At 40.0% G+C, this 24,966-nt stretch overlaps 1 protein-coding gene across 1 annotated transcript in view; it reads right to left on the bottom strand.

Moving 5' to 3' along the window:
- EPHA6 (EPH receptor A6) overlaps window positions 1-24,966 on the bottom strand; it is an 850,663-nt gene that overhangs the window by 158,457 nt on the left and 667,240 nt on the right. The window contains exon 12 of the mRNA XM_084646856.1: window positions 9,607-9,792. Coding sequence (XP_084502982.1) covers window positions 9,607-9,792 — 186 coding nt within the window. The remainder of the gene's footprint in view (window positions 1-9,606; window positions 9,793-24,966) is intronic.

Genomic DNA, 24,966 nt, shown 5'->3' on the forward strand with positions numbered 1-24,966 from the left:
TATGTGATTAAATACAGCCAGCTTTGAAAAAAGATCCTACAGAGTGTGTGAAATCCAGTTGCCTTCTACTTTCTTTACAGAAGCAGCTTTTGAAAAAAAAATGTATAAAGGTTTAGTCATGGTGGACACAGTATCATGGTCAGATTAAGCTACTACTAACAAGATGTTAGTTGTTTGACCACTTGACAATGTGCTTTTTCTTCATTGCTTATCAGCCTATGAAACATACAGCAAAGCTGACAGTTATATTGTATTGCTTGTTAGTTATAGTACAGAGAAGTAAAACACAAAAAGTGGAACTGCAGGAAACCATAAAAGCCTTTTGGTTCGTGCCAAAAAGTTCTGTCAGATGAAAAGAATAATTTTCTAGGGGTTTAAGAGCTAATTCCTTTCAAGTACTTGTCATTTAGGAAAATCAATTTACTGGGGTATTGTAGGTCTTGGCAGAACAAACCTTCCACAAATTATATGCAGGGTAGTGTATATATCTTTTGTAAGCCCTACTTTTTGTCTAATACTAACTCAGCATTATCTACATTAATTAGGTACTCTGGATGAGTCCATTAAGGGTAACCTATTTTACAAAAAGCATTGTGGATAAAATATCTTACTTTTGTCTTGCTTCTGTCAGACATGGTGCATAGCTCTAATTTCCAAATTTTGGATAATTTCTTCATTTTGGATCCCATTTTAATAAAACACATCCAGTGAAGATATATGGCTGATCTTTCATAATCTTTTTTGCAGTTCACCATGACACCATTTAAACTTACAGTAATGTGCAATGGTATTTAACTTTTTAAACAATATTAAAAGAAAAATAAAGACAGTGAGCCAAATTCAATCCTTGTATAAGCAGGTATAACTCCATTGGCTGTACAGGAGTGGCACGGGGTTCACTCACTGCTCGCAGCACCTTCTGCTGGTCATCCTGGGAATTAGCTCCACCAGCCTGCACTCTCCCTCCCATGGTGTCTTCCCCCATCTTGCCTCCTTCTGCTATCCCACTCACTCCCAGATTTGCAGTTTCCTCTCGTAGCTTGGCCTTCCAGGCAGGTAACTAAAATCCTCCCCTTCCAAGGAATTCAAAGGCCTTCCAGACCCTGTGTCAGGGTGGCATCTCCAACATCCTGTGCCATTACCCAATTGCTGGTAGGGGAACCCAAACTCTAACCCAGGCCTGCCCACTACACTGGGTTCCAACCCAGAGACCCTATAACAAGATATAGGCCTTGGCTTATATCTCCTTAGTCCTCATTGCTGTTTCCCCTGGGCTTTTTCCTACTTTACTGGCTTCTCCCTTCTCTAGGTTTGCCAAATCCTTTACTCAGGGAGTGGCTGCAGCCTGCCTTCCAGCAGCCCCCACCTGTAGCCAGCTACTTGGCTATATGCTGGGCCCCTGCCTGTACTGGCACAGCTGAGCCTACTCCTAGTTAGTGGCCAGCTCCTGGCTCCTCCTCCAGGTGCACTTACGGGAGTTAATTGGCATGCCTGGCCACCTTAACCCCTTGCAAACCAGTGTGAGGTGGGTGCTCCATCAAAAGGAGTCATACCATTGACACCAGGGATGAATTTGTCCCATGAAGTTTTGCATACAGTTCCAATATGCTTCATGAGACACATTCATTATTACAGTACGTGGCATTAAAAACTCAAAGTTTACCACAACACACCAGTTACTTTCACCACAATATTTGCTACATAGCATACTAGCTATACTTAGAATGGGAAATACCAATGATGCCACAATAACTAGCTGAGAATGACAGATATCACGATTGTAAAGCGACCCATAGTAGGTTTTAACCAACTACTATGGCTTTTGTTTCCCTTTTTACTAATCTATTCTAAACTGCTTCTCCATGCAAAATTGCTTCATTGCTAAAGTGACTACATTATTTATTATTGCTTTAAAAGTACTTTTTTGTGGGTGCTCATTTTCATGTCAGAATTCAGCATGGTTTTCCACTTCACAGGTATTTCTTAGCAGCGTTGGTGTCTTGAGTTATGGGGATAAAGTAAAAAGTTTTGTTATGGTTGCAGATACACTTTTATTTTTTTCTTTTGTTAGGTTTCCAAATTATTTATTAATATTGTAGATTTCAAAGACTGATAGACCTTTGACTTAGATACTCTGATCCAAGGAGAAGGAACTGACTGCGCTGATATATAACCAAACATATACAGCTGCAGCTATACAATTAATCAGTTATAAACCCTTATGGAAATACAGTACGTTTGAAGTATATGCTGTGTTAGTGTTACTGTAAGATAGTGTTAACATGACATTTATTTAAGTCAGATGTTTTCTGTTGACTTTCAAAATTTTATATTTTAGAAAACAATTACGTACAGTAATACAGTTCACATTGTTTTTTGGTACACAGTGCTAAAGACATTATGTAAACTAATATGTTGCATCCAAGTTCAGAAAGTCACTGTTTAACGTTTAATTTTCAACATTTTTTGTATACAGTGTAATTAGATTGTCTGAAAGTAAAATCTCATGATATGTGGTTGACATTAAAGTGTCACAAACTCAAAGTTACCTCATCCTTTTGCACAATAGACAAGCATATAGCACAGTATATAATAAATATATTGTCCTGTAAAATATGTAACCTTCCAAAGTGAATTCTGAATTCAGTTTAATAGTCTCCACCTGTTAATAGGATGGAGAAAAGAGCAATATTTGATGCATTATCCAGAGGGCTCAAAGACTTAAAACAACATCCTCCCTGAGGGGGTAAGAAAGGTGTGTGTGGGGGGGTAAGGAAGATTCATTGATATCTCTTGCTGACATTTGTAATGAGTGAAGAAGAGATCTGCAATGAAAAGTTACACACTGCAAATTGCAATGAATTAGGATCATGCTGCTACAATGAATTAGGATCATGCCCTCATCACGAACAATGCAAGGTGCTGCTGTCCTCCAGACTCTCTTCTTAGAGACAAGGCAAAATACCAGGAGTGGCCAAACTGTGACTCGCGAGGCACATGCAGCTCTTTTACCATTGAAGTAGGGCTCGCAGAGCACCCCCCATGCGTCCCCTCCATTCTCACTTACCAGTTGATGGTGGGTGGGGGTGTCTGGATCTCTACCTTGCAGCAGGATGGTAGGATAGGGGCTTCTTCTGCTCAGCGAGCAGGGGGTTCTTGGGGCTTCTGCCCCACAAGTCGCTGCTGCCACGTTTTGGGGCTTCAGCAGGAGTGGGGCTGAAGCCCCCAATCCCTGTCAGATGCCTCCTATGGAGATGGAGGTGTGCCCTGGCTCTCAAACTTCTGAAGATTGTCGTATGTGACTCGGAGGGTCAGTAAGTTTGCCCACCTCTGCAATATACAGTAGTTTGACAGGGAGCTCTGTGATTAAAGGTTTGAATTTGATTTGCAAGATTGCTGCCTTTTGGATTTCACAATCACATTCAAAATTTGAAAGTCACTTGAGCACAACACTCAGAAAATGATAAACAAGCTTCCAGTGTCATACCAAACTTACACCTATCATTACTGGAACATGGGCTGACACAAAACCAAGAATATGGGTGTCACCTTCTTCCATCCTCCCTTGCTGCATGGATAATTTTGAACCTTTCTGGAAAGTGACTCTACATATCATGTTATATAAAGGGCATCAGGTCTTCAAAAAGATTCAGCTTGTCAGAGTGACATTTGCAAATTCTGAAATATGCAAAAGCTGTGTTTTCAAATAGGAGGCAACAGCTATAAAATGAATTTGAATAGTTAGAGCACCAGGGCGGGAGGTGACTAACCTTCATAGTTTAGGTCACAGAGCTTGCATGGGAGGGGGATTTTCCTGGGTTTATGTAATATATAATATAATACGATTTAGATGTCAAATGGGTCCTGTTCCCATGGAGCTTAAACCCTGGCATGAGAGACTGACAATATCCTGGACAAATGGGTCCACTGAAGTAAAAATACAATTAAGGATGTGTTATTGTGGCACTGTCTGTACATCTAGTAGGACTGGGGTGCTAAGGTACTTCCTCTGTTATCAGCCCTTTGAAACCACTCCCCTGGAGAGATATACATATACTTGTTCAAACTAGATTCTCCAAGGATCAACAGACAACGAAAGGATTGTTGGATAAACAGCCTGGTTTTAAACTGGCTCAGGGCCTTCTTCCTGATCCAGCAAGGAGACAGGAAGCCTGTACAAGGAGGCCCCCAATCTTTAGGTTAGGGTTAGAAGGACTGGGCTTGCTGCGGCTCTGTAAGCCTGAGTGCCTGTTCTGAGCTGAAGCTGTGATAAACTTGTGACTGCAAAGAAAGCTCTTTGCATGCGGTGTTGTAGGACTGCTTCTGCCATAGCTCATGGTAGGATTGGGGGATTCTCTGGTAAGCATATTAGTGGGTTCTTTTATTGTTTTAATATGTTTTTTCTGTAGTGCTTTTACCCTAATAATGAAATAGGATTGCATAAAAAGAGCTGTGTGGTATCAGTAGTCATGGTCAGTCACACTGTTAACTGTCTCTGAACAGAAAGCAACTGGGTGTGCTTGGGCAACATATCTACTGGGAATAACACAGTGAAGGTAGGAAATTGCACAGCTTGGGAATCCCTGGTCAGAAGAGAGAAAGACACAAATCTTCACCCAAAAAAGGCAACACTGGGAGGCTTGAGAGTGGGTGCCCCTAGTGGACCACTGAGGGAAATACAGGTACTGTTGCCCTCAACTTCGACAACTGGCTTTGGCAACTATGACAAAGGATTAAGCAACTAGTAGGGTAAATGACCCAAATTCTACCTTTAAAGACATATTAGGAAAGTATGTAAATTGTAATTAGGATATTCCTTACAAGTAGCTAGCAAAGAAATGTTAGATAGGCTAGAGCTTCGAAATGTAAACTTGTAGTGTTAAAGAATTGGAGAAGATAGTGATTGTAGTAGTCTATGTTTACCTATATCTTGTTAGAGGTTAACAATGTAACCAAATGGTTCCTGTCTAGGGCTGTATTCTGTTAATTCAGGGATCAAAAAGAAATATTAACATTTAGATGAAACTTGGGTGAAGTAATTTCACTGTGTATATGTCTCCTTAAAGTTTGTGATAAATTGCTTAATGGATAATTACCTTATGTTAATCCATGTAGCTAATTACTGATGATGTTTCGGAAACAGAAGGTTACTTCAAAAGCCTGTTGTTCACTTGAGGACTCCCTGCTGTCAAGAGAAGGCCTGAAATTATCCTGATCCTTTTTATCTCAGATCTGCTTGAGGCTTATTCAGGTGAAGTTTGAGTCCTAAGACTGAGCTCTCCAGTCCCATCTGGATCACCCTGGGTATGAAATATTGGACGGAACCTATTTTCAGAACTCTCTGCATCTCCAATGCTCATCATCTCTATTATGAAACTGATCTCAGAACTGTATTCATGTCTGTATGTATAATGATCTTTTAACCAATACTCTCTCTTTTCTTTTTTAATAAATTTTAGTTTAGTTAATAAGAATTGTCTGTAGCATGTATTTGGGTGAAGATGGGAAATATTCATTAATGTGGGAAGTAATGTGTCTGATCCTTTGGAATTAGTAGAACTTTCATATTTGACTTGGCTGTCTGGGAGGAGTCCAAAGGCTGGGTTGCTTTTAAGGGAACTGTGTTTTGGCAGTAAGGTATTATAGAAGTTGTTTTTGGCTAGCTTGGTGGAAATAATTATTGGAAGAACCACCAGTTTGGGGGAATTGTCTCCCCATTCTTTGCAGTTTGCCCTAATTAAGCAACCTCAGTGTGGCCCCCCCCCCGGGACCTCAGTCACAGCAACATCTGAGTACTATGAAGCAAGCAGCTTCCTCACCTCCAACACCCATTTATGAAAGGCTGTCAGTGTGGCTACAGAAACACAAACTCAGCTGAGTCTGCTCAGAGTGAAAAACAAAAACTGGCTCATGAACAGGGCTCCCAAAGGCAGACTAACACCATCACTATAGCAGATTGACCTGAAAGGAAAACATGGATATTCTCCACTGCTCTAGACAAGCATATCTGAGTGGATCTGCTAGACAACAAATGGCCTCTTTATTGCAACCCACATAAATCAACAGTGTTTCTAAAACAAATCCAGTGTAAGCAAATGCTCTTTTTTGTGTTTGTCCCTTTGATGTAAATGAACTGCTGGACCCAGATTTTGTGCTGTTGCATGTCTGCTTTGGTCTGCAATGCTGACAGAAAGTGTTCCTACAGCCAACAAAATGGGCCATGGGAGGACCATCACACTGTAACTGGATCCTCTGGTGACAAAGAGCTGGTGCAGCAGTTATACCCAGATCTCCCTGCCATTGGGATGGGGGCATGACTGGCACGTGTAAGAAAGACAACAGTGAGAAAAGGGAATTACAAATCTGCTGAATAAATCCTTCAAAAGCAGAATTATTCATTTGCGAAAGGGCTGTTATAGCATTCTTTTCTTTGACAAACCACACACAGGGCAACTTTGGGGAATACTATTACTTAAATGCTAACTTCTGCTTACTTGATAATGCAAGATAAGATCTATCATTTGTGTAATGCATGGAAGCATTTGTTGTTCCCCGGTCAATAATTACTTGTTTGGTTGCGCTCTTCTGTTTATTGCAATCAATTACTTTCTCTTTTGTAGTTCAATAGCCAATGACTCAGTTAAGGAGAGTACTGCTTTGCAAACTGATGCAATATATACCAGCAATGGCTACAGCTACATAGCTGAGGGCTACTAGAGAGAAAAGTATGTGCTAAGCCAGGGGTCAGCAACCTTTTAGGAGTGGTGTGCCGAGTCTTCATTTATTCACTCGAATTGAAGGTTTTGCATGTCAGTAATACATTTTAATGTTTTTAGAAGGTCTCTTTCTATAAGTCCATAATATATAAAATAACTATTGTATGTAAAGTAAATAAGGTTTTTAAAATGTTTAAGAAGCTTCATTTAACATTAAATTAAAATGCATAGCCCCCCCGGACCGGTGGCCAGGACCTGGGCAGCGTGAGTGCCACTGAAACTCAGCTCGTGTGCCGCCTTTGGCACGCATGCCATAGGTTGCCTACCCCTGTGCTAAGCATAGTGGTACAACTCTATTAATCAAACTTATTCTATCAGATGTATTTCTACAGCTTAGTGCAATGGAGATATATATATCAGATAAACAGTGTCTGCTGTTATCAGTCTACCTCCGAAGACAAAGCACCTTGTAATCATTTTATCAACAAACAAGTCATCTAGGAACAAATTCTGCCTGACCTTTCCAGGGGTTCACAGTGGGAGTAAGAAACCTCCCTTCCTTCTTGGCTTGGTTTGGCAGAATTGCAGACTCTGCGCTCTCAAGAAAGCGCAGCGACTACATGCACACTACCCACCTGCGGGCATACGGTGTCCCAAAGGAGGCAGTGAGGGGAGAAGATGGAGCTATGGCTACCCCACCACAACATGCCGGGAAGCAGAAGGACTGCAGCAGGGTGCATGCTCCCTCTGTTTACCAGGAAACCTGGAACCCCTACTGGCACTTCTTTCAGAGTAAGTCAGCTCTGCATAGCTCCTTACTTCATGCTGTGTGCAAATTGCACAGTCTAGCATTTAAAGTGAAATTTGTTGACACTATAGTCCCAACCCCACCAATAAAACAGTGCTAGAATTAATTCTGTTGCATCCTACATATTTGTTTTTTTAAAGATCCAAATGCTAGATTTTTATTATTATCTGACAGCAATACATTTTTGTGTAACTATAACTATAAGCCACAGGAACACACACTCCCTATATCACCTTTAGGCAAATATTTTAAAAGCAATAGTCAGGTATCTGCAGTTCTTCATGGAAAGCACAAGGAATTATCTTATTGATTTAAGATGATTTAAGACCCAGATTTGCCTGTCCATGCTAGGAACGAACACTTGCACTGATTTCATTGTTTTTAACTCATGCCCACTTCTCATTAGAATGGATGACAACACATTATAAATAAGATAATTTAGAAGTGTGGCAAAGATTAAACACTAAGTATATTCTATTCTATTAGGTATGCAACATGTAATTGAATGGAAACAACTACTGTGAATCACAATCCCTAGCTTCTTTCAGAAATAAGACATATCAAATTACATTGTTGAATCAGCTAATGAGTAATGGGATATGGAGTCAAGTCATTTCTATGACACTAGTTCATAAACAGCCCAGGTCGGTAAAGATTGAAAGTGATTATTGCTATCAGATGACTGTCCACCAGTGTACATGAAACAAGCAGCTGCTTTCAATTAAGATCCTACAGATTTCCACGTCTCATACAACCATGGTTTTCCCCCTCAGTGGTATCTTACCTGGCATGAATTGGCAACCTTGCTATTTTCAGCAGAGTGATCAATGATTGAACAATCATGAAGATGGAAGTTTACAGCATATGGTCCTCATTACTGTAGTATCTGAGCACCTCATAAACATGAAAGCATTATTATCTACATTGTATAGATCTGGAGCCCAGGCCCAGAGAGGTTGACTTGCCCAAGGTCACACAGGGAGTCTGTGGCAGTTCCAGTTCAGTGTCTTAACCTGCCATCTTACTTCTAGTACATAGTGTCTCCCAAGTCTAGTGTTGGAAGGGGTGATAACAAAAAAGTTTGTGCGGCCTGTGTTGAATCTGCTGTGCAGACAAAAGGACTTCATTCCTTTATACTGTCAGTCATTACCTTTCATAAAGTCTAAATCCACTTTAAGAGAGAAATAAACAGAAGGAAGCATTGCAAATCAGCAAACATCATAAGTTGGTTATAGCAAGGATTTCATTATGAGAATATCATGCCTCCTGAGGCTTGGAATTCGTTGTTACAAAAAGTTTGCTATAAATAAATTTCATGCATGTTAATAGGACTTTCATCTCAGACTTAAATAGTCACTATGCATTTTAGTTCTTTAGACAGTTTCTTAACCTAACTAAAAATATGGATTAAGATGATCAGGGTTTTGCTGGAGCAGTAAGGTTTTTTTGTTTTTTATTTTTGTCTTTTTTTCTTGTGAGCTAGACTAGGAATAAAGATGAAGAAGTTCCATAGGTTATTCTAAATTAAAAATAGGGAATGAAGTGTATCTGTTTTTCTTCATAACGTTTTCCTGAAGGCTTTGCAAGTGTACGGCAATTTTTTAACAAAGGGTTTAAACTTTTACTTTCTTGTAGATAGGAAATGAGTTCATTCAGATATTAATGTCAGTGTAACATTATAGAATGATAGAAAGTGGGTGGCTGTGGGAAAAGAAGAATATAGCTACCACTTTCCTATCTCTGCAAGGTAATTTGCCTTCATGTTCACAATACTTGGGATTCTAGATTCCTCTCTTGTATTCAATTTTCCAGTAGATAACACTGCAATCCTATTTCATATTTACCTCTGAAGGTATTATTTGAATGAGGAGGATTTTTACAGAGATGTAGCATCCCTTATTAAAAACACATCCTACACTATTCTAAAATACTGCCCAAAATACTTACGGAAGTTTATAGTAACTTCCATAAACCTGTGGTTTGGGTCATTATTGTAGAAGGCAATCCCATTTATTTTTAACATGAAAGGTGCCCTTAATTTTGATACCAACAGGGAAGAAATAAAATAGATTAATAACTTACTTTTTGTAACAACTCCTTCGAGGCGAATAATATTTGGGTGGTCAAATTGTCCCATGATACTAGCCTCTCTCAGGAAATCTCTTCTCTGCCTGTCCACATAGCCACCTTTCAAAGTTTTAATGGCAACAGGAATCTCCCTTTTTCCTGGTGTCTTCAGACGTCCACTGCATACCTCTCCAAATTCACCTTAAACAAACAAGAGCAAATAATTTTGTTAAAAGACAATTCACATTTTGTAGAGGTCATATTTGATGATCATAATAGTTCTGTCTGGCCTTAGAATTTAGGACTCTATGAATGTAGGGACAAAGTCAGAAAGGTTAAGGCACAAAATGAGTTACACCTAGCAGGGGACATAAATGGCAATAAGAATAGATTCTATAAATACATGAAGAACAAGAGAAAGACAAAGGAAACATAGATCTTCTACTTAGTGGGGAAGGAGAGCTAATATCTGATGACATCTAGAAGGCTGAGGTGTTTAATACCTAGTTTGCTTCAGTCTTCACTAAAAAGGTTAATAGTGACCTGACCAGGATACTCAACACAATTAATATTAACAACACAAAGGAAGGAATGCAAGCCAAAATAGGAAAAGAATAGGTTCAAGAATATTTAGATAAGTTAGATGTATTCAAGTTGGCAAGGCCTGATGAAACTAATCCTAGGGCAGTTGTTCTGGAATTGGCCTGGAGCGGCGAACCACGGTCAGTGGGAGCAGTGATTGGCCGAACCTGCAGATGTGGCAGGTAAATAAATCAGCCTGGCCTGCCAGGGGCTTTCCCTGAACAAGCGGCGGCCCTAGTTTGAGAACCACTGTCCTAGGGTACTTAAGGAATTAGCTGAAGCAATCTTGGACCCATTAGCAACTATGTTTGAGAACTCATGGAGGATGGGTGAGGTCCCAGAGGACTGGAGAAGGGCAAACATAGTACCTTTCTTTAAAAAGGGGAACAAAAGAGGAACCAGGGAATTATAGACTGGTCAGCCTAACTTTGATACCTGGAAAGATACTGGAACAAATGATTAAACAATCAATTTGTAAGCAGCTAGAGGATAATAGCCAACAGGGATTTGTCAAGAACAAATCATGCCAAACCAACCAAATTTCCTTCTTTGACAGGGTTATAGGCCAAGTGGGTAGGGGAGAACCAGTAGAAGTGATATATCTTGATTGTAGTAAGGCTTTTGATACTGCCCCACATGACATTCTCAATTCATAAGCACACTAGGGAAATGTGGTCTAGATGAAATTACTATAAGGTAGGTTCACAACTGGTTGAAAGATAATACTCAAAGGGTAGTTATTAACAGTTTGCTGCCAAACTGGGAATGTGTATCTAATGAGGTCAGTCTTGAGTCCAGTATAATCAATATTTTCTTTAATAACTTGGATGATAGAGTGGGGTGTATGGTTATAAAATTTGGATATTTCACTTAGTTGGGAGAGGTTGCAAGCACTTTCAAGGACAGGATTAAAATTCAAAATGACCTTGACAAATTAGAGAATTGGTCTGAAATCAACAAAATGAAATTCAGTAAAGATAAGTGCAAAGTACTACACTTAGGAAAGAAAAATCAGATGGAAACTACAAAATAGGGAATAACTGACAAGGTGGTAGTATTGCTGAAAAGGATCTGGGGGTTCCAGTGGATCACAAATTAAACATGAGTCAACGATGTGATGCAGTTGCAAAAAAGGCTGATGTAGTTCTGGGGTGTATTAACAGGAGTGTCATATGTTAGAGATGAGAGGTAATAGTCTCACTCTACTTGGCACTGCTGAGGCCTCAGCTGGAGTACTGTGTCCATTTCCGGGCACCACACTTTAGGAAAGATGTGGAGAAAGTCCAGAGGAGAGCAACAAAAATGATAAAAGGTTTAGAATTAAAATGATAAAATATATATTTTGAGGGACATCCTGTGTCAAAGCCTTTGAGTGCTGGACACAATATAATAAATAAAATAAACAGATATTATACATCATTAGACACTATGCTGTGACAATGTCAGGGTTGCATGATTAATCATTCACTAATCAGTAAGGATACGATTCTGTCATGGAGGTCATGGATTCTGTGACTGTCTGGGACCTCCCTGACTTCTGGTAAATTCCAGAACACCAAAGCTAGAGTTGTATTCTGTTTGGATTCCAAACATTCTGTCATCAGACATAACAGAAAAACGTATATAGTAACATTTACAGCAGAAATTATATTTCTATGTATTACAGAAGGGACTAAGCCTAGAGGAAGTTCTGTTGTGTTTTTGAATCTTTTGTTACCCTGTAAAGTTATTTTCCACCCTGATTTTACAGAGGTGATTTTTACTTTTTTTTAAAATAAAATCCTTCTTTTAAGAACCTGACTAATTTCTCTATTGTCCTAAGACCCAGGGGTTTGGGTCTGTGATCACTTTGTAACCAATTGTTTAGGATATTATTCTCAAGCCTCCCCAGGAAAGAAGGTTTAAGGGCTTGGGGGATATTTTGGGGGAATAGGAACTCCAAGTGGTCCTTTCCCTGATTCTTTGTTAAATCACTTGGTGGTGGAAGCCTACCTTCCAAGGGCAAAGAATTTGTGCCTTGGGAAAGTTTTAACCTAAACTGGTAGAAATAAGCTTAGCGGGTCTTTCATGTGGATCACCACATCTGTACCCTAGAGTTCAGAGTTGGGAGGGAACCCTAACTCCACATTCTACAGGCCATTATCCTCTGATCCCACTGAGGATTACCAAAAGAAATTACACCATCTGCTCAAGAAACTCCCTGAAAAAGCACAGGAACAGATCTGTGCAGACACATGCCTAGAACCCCGACCAGGGGTATTCTATTCCCATCCAAGATCCATAAACCTGGAAATCCTGGATACCCCATCATCTCAGACATTGGCACCCTGACAGCAGAATTGTCTGGCTATGTGGACTCTCTCTTCAGGCCCTATGCTACCAGCACTCCCAGCTATCTTCGAGACACCACTAACTTCCTGAGGAAACTACAATCCATCGGTGATCTTCCAAAAAACACCATCCTGGCCACTATGGATGTAGAAGCCCTCTACAGCAACATTCCACACAAAGATGGACTACAAGCTATCAGGAACAGTATCCCCAATAATGTCATGGCAAACTTGGTGGCTGACCTTTGTGACTTTGTCCTCACCCACAACTATTTCACATTTGGGGACAATATATATCTTCAAGTCAGCGGCACTGCTATGGGTACCTGCATGGCCCCACAGTATGCCAACATTTTTATGGCTGACTTAGGGGACAAGAGCTAAGGAAACGTTGTTCTAATGCCCCTACTCTACTTGCGTTACTTTGGTGATATCTTCATGGTCTGGACCCATGGAAAAGAAGCCCTTGAGGAATTCCACCATGATTTGAACAATTTGTATCCCACCATCAACCTCAGCCTAGACCAATCCACACAAGTGGTCCATTTCCTGGACACTACTGTGCTAATAAGAGATGGTCACATAAACACCACGCTATACCAGAAACCTACTGACCGCTATACTTACCTACATGCCTTCAGCTTCCATCCAGGACACACCACATGATCCATTGTCTACAGCCAAGCTCTAGTATACAACCGCATTTGCTCCAATCCCTCAGACAGAGACAAACACCTACAAGATCTCTATCAAGCATTCTTAAAACTACAATATCCACCTGCTGAAGTGAAAAAACAGATTGACAGAGCCAGAAGAGTACCCAGAAGTCATCTACTACAGGACAGGCCCAACAAAGAAAATAACAGAATGCCACTAGCTGTCACCTTCAGCCCTCAACTAAAACCCCTCCAGTGCATCATCAAAGATCTACAACCTATCCTGAAAAATGATCCCTCACTCTCACAGATCTTGGGAGACAGACCAGTCCCCGCTTACAGACAGCCCCCCAACCTGAAGCAAATACTCTCCAGCTACCATACACCACACAACAAAAAACACTAACTCAGGAACCTATCCTTGCAACAAAGCCCGATGCCAACTCTGTCCACATATTTATTCCAGTGACACCATCATAGGGCCTAATCACATTAGCCATGCCATCAGGGGCTCGTTCACTTGCACATCTACCAATGTGATATATGCCACCATGTGCCAGCAATGCCTCTCTGCCATGTACATTGGCCAAACCGGACAGTCTCTACGCAAAAGAATAAATGGACACAAATCTGACATCAGGAAACATAACATTCAACAACCGGTAGGAGAACACTTCAACCTCTCTGGCCACTTCGTAACAGATTTAAAGGTGGCAGTTTTGCAACAGAAAAGCTGTTGACTCCAAGGAGAAACTGTTGAGCTTGAATTAATATGCAAACTAGATATCATTAACTTGAGTTTAAATACAGACTGGGAGTGGCTGGGTTATTACAGATATTGAATCTATTTCCCCATGTTAAGTATCCTCACACCTTCTTGTCAACTGTCTAAATGGGCCATCTTGATTATCACTACAAATTTTTTTTTCTCCTGCTGATAATAGCTCATCTTAATTAGCCTCTTACAGTTGGTATAGCTACCTCCACCTTTTCATGTTCTCTGTATGTATATATATATATATATATCTTCTTACTCTATGTTCCATTCTATGCATCTTATGAAATGGGCTGTAGCCCACAAAAGCTTATACTCAAATAGATTTGTTAGTCTCTAAGGTGCCACAAGTACTCCTGTCCTTTTTTTAGAAGGGACCCAGTGTCAAACAAAGAAATGGCTGCTTTTCTGTTCCTTGTGATTCCACTAGATAACTCAGTTCAGTAAGCGGTCTCAGGGTTGATGTTATCAATGCATACAGTACACTGGGATCTCCATATGTGTTTTTCTGTTTGTGTTTTATTTGTGTTCCTCGCTTTTTTTAAAAAAATATTTTTCAGTTGGAGCTCTCATTTGCTGATACATTAGTTTACTAAAGACATAGCAAACTAAATCACTCCATTGTCATAACAATTGCCTGCTGCCCTAAACAATGTCATACAAATACTAAATCAAAACCAAAATCTTTTCCATTAACAAAAAGAGAAGATAAAGTTTTCACTTGAAAAGCAAAGAGAGAATTGTTTCACTGTGCATTCCACATAGCTTGTGTACTTTAAAGAGTTTAACTGATTGGTCAGACTATATTAAAAATAGTTGCCACTGTGCACCACTGCAATTATTAACTTGAGAGCACCCCAGAAGGGTTGTTTTCCTGCAAAAAATATTGTAGTCGGGTTTTTTGTTGTTTTTGTGTTTTAGACATACTAGATATATTATGTCTTGTAGTGTAAGCATATTAAGCTAAATTCATCCCCCATGTAACTCCGTTGACTTCAAAAGAGTTGAATTACACCAGAGTATTGAGCTTATTGACTGATTCAAATGGAAACTGTGTTTATTCACCAGAGCATAGTGCCTTAAAAGGAAAACAAACAAACAAAAAAACCACCTTTCCCTGTTCAGCCCCAACCCTCCATATTGATGTAAATTTATCGTTATTTTGACTTTTTTAATTAAATTTTTAATCTTATAAAGTTACTTGGAAAATTAAAATTAAAATCTTTCACTTTCTATAATATTTAGCTAATGGAACTTTGTAAATTATTTGCAGTGAACCTTAAACCCACCTAAATTTATGCAGCACATGGGGCATGGTGGAGATTGTGCCGGGGGAGAGAGGGCATGGTCAGAGGTTGAAGTGCTCCAGCAGTACCTGGCCAACTTAATAGCCCCTAGGGGTTATTATAAACGAGGGTAACTTAGAGGGGTCTTGAGTCTGCTCTATTGTGTCAAAGGGCTGAACTGACCTCCAGAAGTCCCACAGATCTGGGGAGTCAAAAGTGTCCACCTTCTCTTCTATCGCTCTGGTCCTGCACTGAGCATTAGAGCAGGGCAGGAAACTCTTTTCCTAGCATGGGAAAATATTCACAATTTGGAAAACTCTTCTCATCCAGAATAAGGATGAAAAGTTGAAATCTTGAAAATTTTCACAAGTCAACAAACCCAAAAAATTTTCAGCTTGGGTCAGTCAAAATATTTCAATAATTTCTAAACACTTAATTTCACTTCCAACCTTTTTCTAGTTATTTATTTTATTCACTATAATTAGTAAACTAATTCCTAAACAAAAAGTCTTGTCAAACTGAGAAACCAAAATTTCTCATTTAGAAAATGTCAAAACGGGATGTTTAAACAATTTTGACACCTTTTCCCCCGCAATATTCTCTTAAGTCAAGAAATTTATCAAAACTACTTTTTTTTCTATGAACAGTTTTTGGTTTTCACAAATCAACTTTTTTTCAAGGGGAAGACATCTCATCAAAAATTCCAGACCAGCTTCACGGAGAGCAATTCAGATGGCCTCAAGAATTAAGGCAGTTGTTCCTCTCAGCTTCTCAGTTTGCCCACCTCTCTACCCATGTCATTTCTCAGAGAACTTGACAATTACAATCTTGAGTCACTTTCAAGTGTTAGGTGTGACATCTGCATTACCACACTGGCCACAAGGTCATCTGTTGCATTCATTTAAGGATATGAATGTTTGCTCAGGAGCAGTAATGTGAATGTTTGCCTCATTTCTGGCAATACCCATTGTAAACCAACAGTTAAAGTGACACCACCCCCAAACACACACACACTCATGCACACACACGAGAAATCTGCACAACTGGGATTTTAAAAAATGATTTCCTCTGAAAATTTTAGAAATTTCCCTTCAGAAGTACAAAACTCAAAGACCCCTATGCAGATATATGCAGGCCCATTTTCTATCTGCTCTGTGAGATTTGCATCAATGTATCTGGAGGCACAAAATGTTTGGGGCTCTGGTACCAATCATGTGTTTGGCCAGTCCCTGCTATAAACATGATTTGGTCCAGTGATTCCGTGTCAAGTACATGCAAGCCAATGGTCATGCCTCATGTGATATCTAACAAACAACTGAATTTTGAGTATTGGTGCTTCCAGTCTCCCCATTCCAGTAGGACTTTACTGAAAGCCTACCGTAGGTATTAGCGTGAGCTATAGGGTTGGGAATTTTTCATCAGAAAGTTTTCCAATGAAAAATGCCCCTTTCACAAAACTGAAATTTTCCATGTGAAAGTTTCAGTTTTGCTGAAAAGCTTGCTGGGACAATTAAAATGATGACTCCATGGTAGCCTGCCTGGAAGGCATTGGTCAATTTCAGGCAGAAAGTGAAACAGACTAAAGCTTTCCAGGAGGGCTGCTGAGGCTGAGCATCCTGACTCCTTGCCTCCCTGGCTTTCACCCTCCTTGTCTGCCCCCCACTTCTGGGGATGAAGAGTCAGAGAGCCCAGATGTGCAGCCTCCCCTCAACTCCAGCAGCTAGAGAGGAAGAGCATTGGGGCACTCAGGCTCTCTGCCTCTAGGGTGACCAGACAGCAAGTGTGAAAAATCGGGATGGGGGTGGGAGGTAATAGGCGCCGATAGAAGAAAATGCCCCAAATATCAGGACTGTCCCTATAATATAGGGACATCTGGTCACCCTATCTGCCTCCGTGCCAGCTCAGAGGCTGGAGAGGTTGAGCACCCCTGATATCTGTGTTTCCTGCTCCTGGAGCTGCAGGGGAGATGTGAGGCTAAGCACCCCAGTTCTCCAGAAGCCAGGCTGAAAAACTCTTGTCTATTTCACTTTCTGCTGGAGGAAGCCAAAACATTCCATTTCAGGAGAACCGAAGTAGAATTTTTCCTGAAATCCCTTCCCACAAAAGATATTGCAGTTTTGACTTTCTGTCCTGGTTTGGACAACATTTTTTTTTAAACATGAAATTTTTCATGGGAAGGGATTTCCATTTTCTAGCTGCTCTAACACATGGGAAATGAAGCCAAGTAATCAATTAGAAAAGGTAGAGAATGATGGAAGAACCAGTAGAGGCAACTATGGTTTAGTGAATAAGCAATGTTATAAAAGCCTCAGATGGCCCTAATGGTCACTCTGCTGGATTCAAACGGATCACTCCTGAAGAAAAAAAGACTCTATGGTATCTCATGCTCTGTATTCATTAGTCTTAGATTTCATTAAAAACTTCCATGATAAACATTCCTGCAGTAAGTTCATAACTTTTAGCAAATTATAATAGCAAAGGCAAAGCATCTACTCTTAAAGAAAGAGATTTTAGCTTGAGATTTTGTTTTCCACAGGAATGAATGCAGTGGTTAAAGCAGTACCTGTTATAATCCTGGCTGAGCTCCCCCGGCTGGATGCTCACCAGTCTGCAGTGTTTGGAACCAACCCTTGGATCCCACATCCTCTTGGGCTTGCTGAGTCTGCGCAGAGTCTCAACACTGTCTATGAGAATCCAGGCATGCTCTCGGGGTGGAGATTCTCTGTCTAGACTCGCTGTCCAAGACATGAGGTTCCACAATCCAACTGCTTAATCCTTGAAACACAAGGCCTCCCGCACAATAGCTCTTACGTATGCCCAGAGTTCTACTGTGGGCCCTCTAGATTACTATTTCCCCCTCTGTGGTTTAACAACTGTTAAAGCAACTAACACAGAGACTTTGCAAGAGGACTTTCTAAACCAATCACATTCTACTCATGGACAAACATAAGAGATATACAGATCTATGGGGAAAAAAAACGTGCACATATCCCTGCCTCAGTTTCTTCACCTCTCCTAAGAGTCCTTTGAGTCTTAATGACCTTCAGGGATTCCAGGATTCTTCCTCTCTGCATTCTCCTCCTGCATAGCCTCATGTTCTGGTTCTACTCTCCCACCCAACCCTTCAGTCCCCTCTTTCAGATGAGTTCCCCAGCTCATTGACCTAGTATGCTTCCATTTTAGTGGAAGACCCTCCAAGTTAACACCTCTTGAGTGTTCTCCAATGTTAATCCTCTGCTAAGACCTCCTGGAATCCCATATGGAGGTTAAAAGGCAAAATTGAAGATACAGTGCAGATTACTGTCAAAACAGTGTTCACAAAACAAAATGGGGTATTTAGTTTGACACAGAGATATGTTTATAACTGTTTGCAGATTATAATAGCGAAGATAAAGCAGCTGCTATTTAAGACAATGTTCAGCTCAAGAGATTTTGTTTATGACAGGAATGAATGTAGTAATCAGAGAAGTACTGTCTAAACATACTACTGAAAAGGAAAATTCCAGTAAAAAAAAAAAAAGATAAAATGAGTCACCTTGGGAAATTTCACATTTATTCTCTACAGCATCACCACCAACTAAATGATTGTAAACGGATGGTTACATTCCAGCAATAGGTATGATTTCGAGAGTGAAATTAATTATTCTACTTTGCTACTAGCACAGATTTATTTTTTCCACAGCCTCTGATAAAGTTTTATTTCTGTTTAATTTGATGTTACACACTCTTGGCTTCAAACCTTTTAAAAGCTCTCACTGAATTAAATAGTCGATGGTGTCTCCTACTTGTTGCTTTCAGTCAAGCATCACACTGATCACAGATGTGTCTGTATATTTCTTTACCACCTCTCACCAATTTGATCCATCTTCTCACTGCTATGTAGTCTCTTCAGGTGACTTGATTGTGACTCTTTTTAATGTTGAATTCTCTGCACTGTCCTAGGTGTTATAAAGTCCCTGTCTATCTTCCCTCCTAGTGACACTGCTTGCAATATCATCCATATTCTATCCCCACACAGTTTAAGTCCTGAATTCTCAAGCATCTTCAGGCTCCTTCACAAAATGCTGTCAGTGTAAAGTACCTTAAAGTGTGTGTACACTGCTGGAGGAATGTAAAGAGGTCTTAGATCAATTGAGATTCAGACCTAGAGGCACACGTAGTGGTGGCTCAAGAGACTGCAGGCCAGATAAGACAGGGTGAAAATGCTGGGGAGTGTGCACAGTGCATTCCTCTTTTTCTTACATGCCCAGGCAGGTTCCAGTCAGAAAACAGCCCCTACGCCCCTCTGTGTGAAAGGACTACTTCCTCCCAGCCCCATTAGCAATGCTAGTCACACCATGGAAGATGGAAAGGACGTGCAGCCATGATGCTGTTCCTTCTGCACTCAGCCAGCAGACCCTGGATACAGAGAATGCGGCGTGCTCGGCACCAGCCTAAGGAACGATGGAATGGACACCCTCCCCCTGCATTCAAGAGCACTCTAGAAGACATTCTGCTTCTCTTAGGTTCAGTGTCTCCCAGTGAACTGATCTTTAGCCTACTGTTTTTGTTTTTAGGAAATGTGCTGAATTTTGAACTTCTCATAGAGAGTGCTATGTTAGGGAAACGCATCTACTCATACCCTGCTCAAGTATTCCTATTATATTCTAATTTGCCATCTGGTCTCCCACATCTCCATTTAAATGCCTTATGATTAGCACCATGTCAATGGGTTTTGCTGCATTTGCTGGTAACATTTCATAGTTCCAGCAGCAGCAGCTGTATTTGTTCCTATGCACTGACCCCATATGGTAACCTTGTACTGGCTGCCAGAGTGGTAAGCATTTAGATAAGCCTATTTGACTTTAAGCAAAACATAACATCATTTTTTGACAAGCTGAAAGAGAGGACTGCATGGTTTCTACAGAACAAGTTTCTGGATTGCTCAATTAACTTCTTTCTGCCAACTGTACAATAGGGAAAGTCAGTTTTGTGTCACTAAAACAAGGATCATTTGCACATAATTAAAGCTGATCAGTTAGTGAACTCTGCAGTTTTTTCTAGTTAGCAGCAGCTTTCCCCTGAGCAAGAAAAGATGTCAACTTCACTGACTTCTGGCTCTTAGCTTTTATTTATTACACACATACTCAAGTTACTGCTGCAGGGTCAACATTTCTCTTGTTTAGCTAAAGTCTTCAAACTTGAGCAATCAGACTTAGATCTAGGAAAAGCATGATTCTATTCCTGTTGGAGAATATTTTTTCCTTTGGTTTTTACAGTAATTTAATATTCTTTCTTACCTAAATAAAAGTTTAAAAAATTGATCTCTATCCAGGACAAGTCTTAACATCATAAAAACAATCACGATTAGAATCCGTATTGGCTCTCTTGTCAAAGAGTCAAGGACTGAATGGCCCTGGAAACTGAAATCTCCTCTCACCTGTAGAGGTGATGCATCCAGAATGATGTAAAAACATTGGTCAGAGGAGAGTAGTGTATAGTGTTGTTTCCCATGCTTTATAAGTTCTGTGGATAGTGTGTCATCTGACATCTTTCATAAGTACATAATTCATTTAAAAATACTTAAATATCAAGAGTTGTTGTCCATAAGGCGTGAATGAATTTTAGTATCTTGAATGTTTTAGTTTCCACCTATAGAAGTAACTACAGACAAACGACAGACAAAGCAAATGGAAATTTTGGTCTATTGGCTGTATAGCTTTCTGCAGTATATCTGATCTGGCTGAAATTGTGTTATCCACATATCTGCCCTAGTTGCACAGTTTTCAATAGAAGGATTCAGATTTATCATCTGAACAGGAGCTGTTGCTGTCTGCTAAGGGATGAGTGGAATGACTTAGTAAGCATTTTAGCAAAGTCAACTATATTTATTGTAACTAAACTGCGTGGGAAAATATCTTGATAATATCAACTTTCATGCAAATAAAATCCTGCCTGGTCTTAATATGGTGCATGGAGTCAGCCTAGCAAGAGCCAATAAGTATTATTTCTCTGGTACCTAAGGTTAGATTGTGGTTGCCCAGTTGAGTGAGCAGGGTGCCATATGCAAGGAAACGACCCTGCCCATTTCATGATTCCGTGAGAGCAAATCACAGTAATAGTCTCTCTCTGTTGAGCCTTCGCTCCCTTTGGGGAACATGTCACCCAGAAAGAAGAGGAGGTGATGCCATCCCCCACCCTTCCTCACTGGCCCAGGAACAGAGACAATGCACCAGGAAGGGAAGGGAGCATTCTGTGATATCCTAATGAAAAGTGCAGACTCTGTACCTCTATCTACACCAAAAAGCCCAGGGAGATCTTGTTCCTCCTGAGACACAGCCTGAGGAAAACAATAGATAATATACATGTGAGCAGATGCTTCAGAGTCTTCATCCAGTCCTGTATTGGACAGACATGGGCTGGTGTGTCCTCAAAACCTGGGTGGTATCCCTCGGGGAACAAACCTGGGACATCTGCTTCAGAAATTCTGACCGCTGTCCCTACTCTCCTTCATAAATTGCAACATAGCCTAGTGAGGCTCTTCTGAGGCTGCAGCTGAAGGTTGTTGCTGCTGTTCCTGGTGTTCCTTTTCTCCCTCCTTTTGTATCTCTTTTGCAGAGGGATTTAAAAATTACTCATAACTCATGATGCTATATATGAGCAGGTGCCATTATCAATGTGCTCCACAACAAAGTCCACATACTGTGTAAAGTCTAATCCATTCCCTTCCTGGAGTTTGGCTTTATTAGCAATAAGATAATGAAATTCAGCTGAAGCCTTCTCCCCAAGCTTGGCAGCTCCTCAGGTTGGTACATAAGGACTATTCAAACCACACCCTAGATTTTCACTCTCAAAAGAGCCTCTCTTTTCCTCTTTCTGAGTTGTTTGCTTCATTAAGTCAGCAGAACCCACTTACGTCTTTCCTCGTAAATTAACATATGCTAACAGGCAAACACTGCCAGGCTTTTTAAGTACTGTACTGTAGGGAGCAATCCAGTATTGTCAAGACAATGGATAATATAACCTATGTGGTCTAATGCTGTGACCCAAATTGTGCCCAAAGATGACATTGTGCAACTCTGCCAACTTGACATATGAAGGCAGAACCTTCATCCTGAAGTTCTATCATCATTCCCAGCACTAGCTGCTTTCAGAAGGAGGACTTAGAGGATTTACTTTAATTTCAGGCTGTTTCACTTTGAAGTGCCATCAGAAAGTGCTCTGAAGATAAGTCCTATGGCAATTTAGCACTTCTGGATGCTTCACAGCTCCTCCATCCCTCCTTCAAAACAACGAGGCTGGGAAAAAAGATTCTGGATGTTTAAATCTGCTACTACCTTTCTTATGGCAATAGTCTGGGGAGTTCAACGAGGCTGGGAAAAAAGATTCTGGAAGTTTAAATCTGCTACTACCTTTCTTATGGCAATAGTCTGGGGAGTTGAGCTTTAGGCACAGCCTCATTCAGAAATGAAAACAATCAAAACACATAGCAAACTCACTACGCCTTTTATACAGTATTAGGGAACAGAATTCTTATCCAGTGAGGGCTGTCTTGTACACAGGGTGCAGTCTCATTTTTGGTTTTCAAAAATTATGCAAAAATAAAACAAATTGGCTGTTTTGGTTGTGGCAAAATCTACTGAACTTGATCTTCATTGGCTAGTTGTTAAAATATCTAATAATAAATATTCAAGGATTATGTTCACATTCTGTTAAATGTACTGCTTTGTGTTTGCTGCTGTTGCTGTATGTTGAGGGGAAAACAAGTTGTAAAGTTTTTTTAATTCCTCCCATTCTTCCTGGATTCCACTGGTTTATATTGCCTTTCTTGGGAGTGGGCATGACAGGGACTATTTCCATCCTAACCCCTTAATATCAGTCATAATTTTCCAAAACTTTCTTCTTTCAGGCTCAAATTTTCCATGTTTTGTGTCTACCAGAATATTTTATTTTATTGAAAATATGAGCATGAATAATTCAGGTTATATTGACTGGAGAATGAAAAAAATACTTCTTCTGGTTAAAACGACTTCTGTCTGTGTGTGAAGTTTTTTTTAAAACCGTACCAAAATGGCTGAGGTACCAAAATGGCTGGGGTAGAAATTTAAATTTGACATGGAAGTCTAGCCCTTGCTGAGGAAAAGATGGTTTTGTGAATATTGATTTTGATTTACTTATGACTCCTTGAAACCTGCCCTCCAAGTATCAACAGTATATTTGGTATGGGCTTAAAAGCACTTTTTAGTAACCCTCAGAGCAAAGGATGGATGTGACTTACCTACACACTTAGCTACTTTTGAGTATGTCTACACCTCGTGGTTCTCATCCTGCAGGCTGCTTGTGGCCCAATCAGCACATAGCTGCAGCCCATTTGACATCCTCAGGCCCATTCAAATAGTAGATATACTATGTGGATGCAGCCCACATAAAATAGAGAGCTACATATGTAGCCCATGATGGTAAATACGTTGAGAACACTGGTCTGCACTGCAAAAAAAGATGTTTTCTTAGCTTGGGCTACACAATTTGTGTTAATATATCAGTGAAGACACAGCAACTCAGCAGCTCAAGTTAAAGCCTATGAAGAGGCTTGGTTTGAATTTGAGCTGCTAACTTGAGGTAAAAGCCGAGTTGCTGTGTCTTCATTGCCATTTTAATCCAAATTAACTAACTCAAGTTAAGATCCCACCTTTTTTGCAGTTGTAGACATACCCTTAGTTAATTAGTAAATGTGCACAGAGAATAAGGTATTTTCCACAGGACCCCTTACCTGATTCAGTGAACAGCAGGTAAGGTGGGCAACAAGGTACTTCCCATTGTGCATCTTAGCTCTCATACATCAAAACATTAAGTGTGTGCTTAACTTTATGTACTTAAATCCCATTTAACTCAATAGGTGCTTAGGTGCTTTGCTGAATAGGGGCTGGATGGACAACCATTTTCTTAAGTGCTTGGCTGAACTGGTCTCCTTATGAGGTGCATGGAATACACGGAGAGCAAAGGAAGGCTACACTTTACCTACCCAATTAGCTAACTTGGTTAATTAGTACATGTGCACAGAAGATAAGATCTCTTGCCTGATTCAGGTTGTGTCTAACCAAATATTTCTGTGTTATGAATTTTTTCTATAAAACTGAACAAAAAACCTGTAAATACTGTAGCTAGGGCTGTACATGCAACTTTAATTCTGCCCCACTGGACATGTGCTTTACAATATATGGTATAATTACATGATCACATACTGATTCTCAAAGACAAAATGTTATCCTACAATTTATTTCTAGAACCATAGACACATAGCATTTTCTAATATTGTGTAGTTCTCTGTCATGTAATTCTGTGCTAGAGAGAGTTCATGAATGATACCTAACCAAATCCACATCTACAGTAAACAGTATGTAAAACATTGTAGATTAGATATAACAAGGAGAAAGTGATAATTTGCATGTAAGGAACACTGTGCTGGTGACTGAAAATAAATTATACTGTGTATAGTTGTTGACAAAATTATTAAAGAAAATACCATAGAATTAAAAGAAGTTATCAAAGTAAAATGCCTAAATCAATAAATGTATTCAGAACTCCTATGAGAATGAAATTAGTGTAAGACAAAAAGAATGGAAACATATTACAAGCTGCTACATGTTATTTTAGAAACTGTATGTGATCCTGTAATTAAGGACTTTATTGTAATGTATATGTGCAGTGGAGCTGAGTTAAAGATACTTGTGCAGCCTTTCTAGTAAAGTTAAGATTCTGTCACAGGT

The sequence above is a fragment of the Lepidochelys olivacea genome, assembly GCF_965140295.1.
Source record: "Lepidochelys olivacea isolate rLepOli2 genome assembly, chromosome: 1".
Taxonomy (NCBI): Eukaryota; Metazoa; Chordata; order Testudines; family Cheloniidae; genus Lepidochelys; species Lepidochelys olivacea.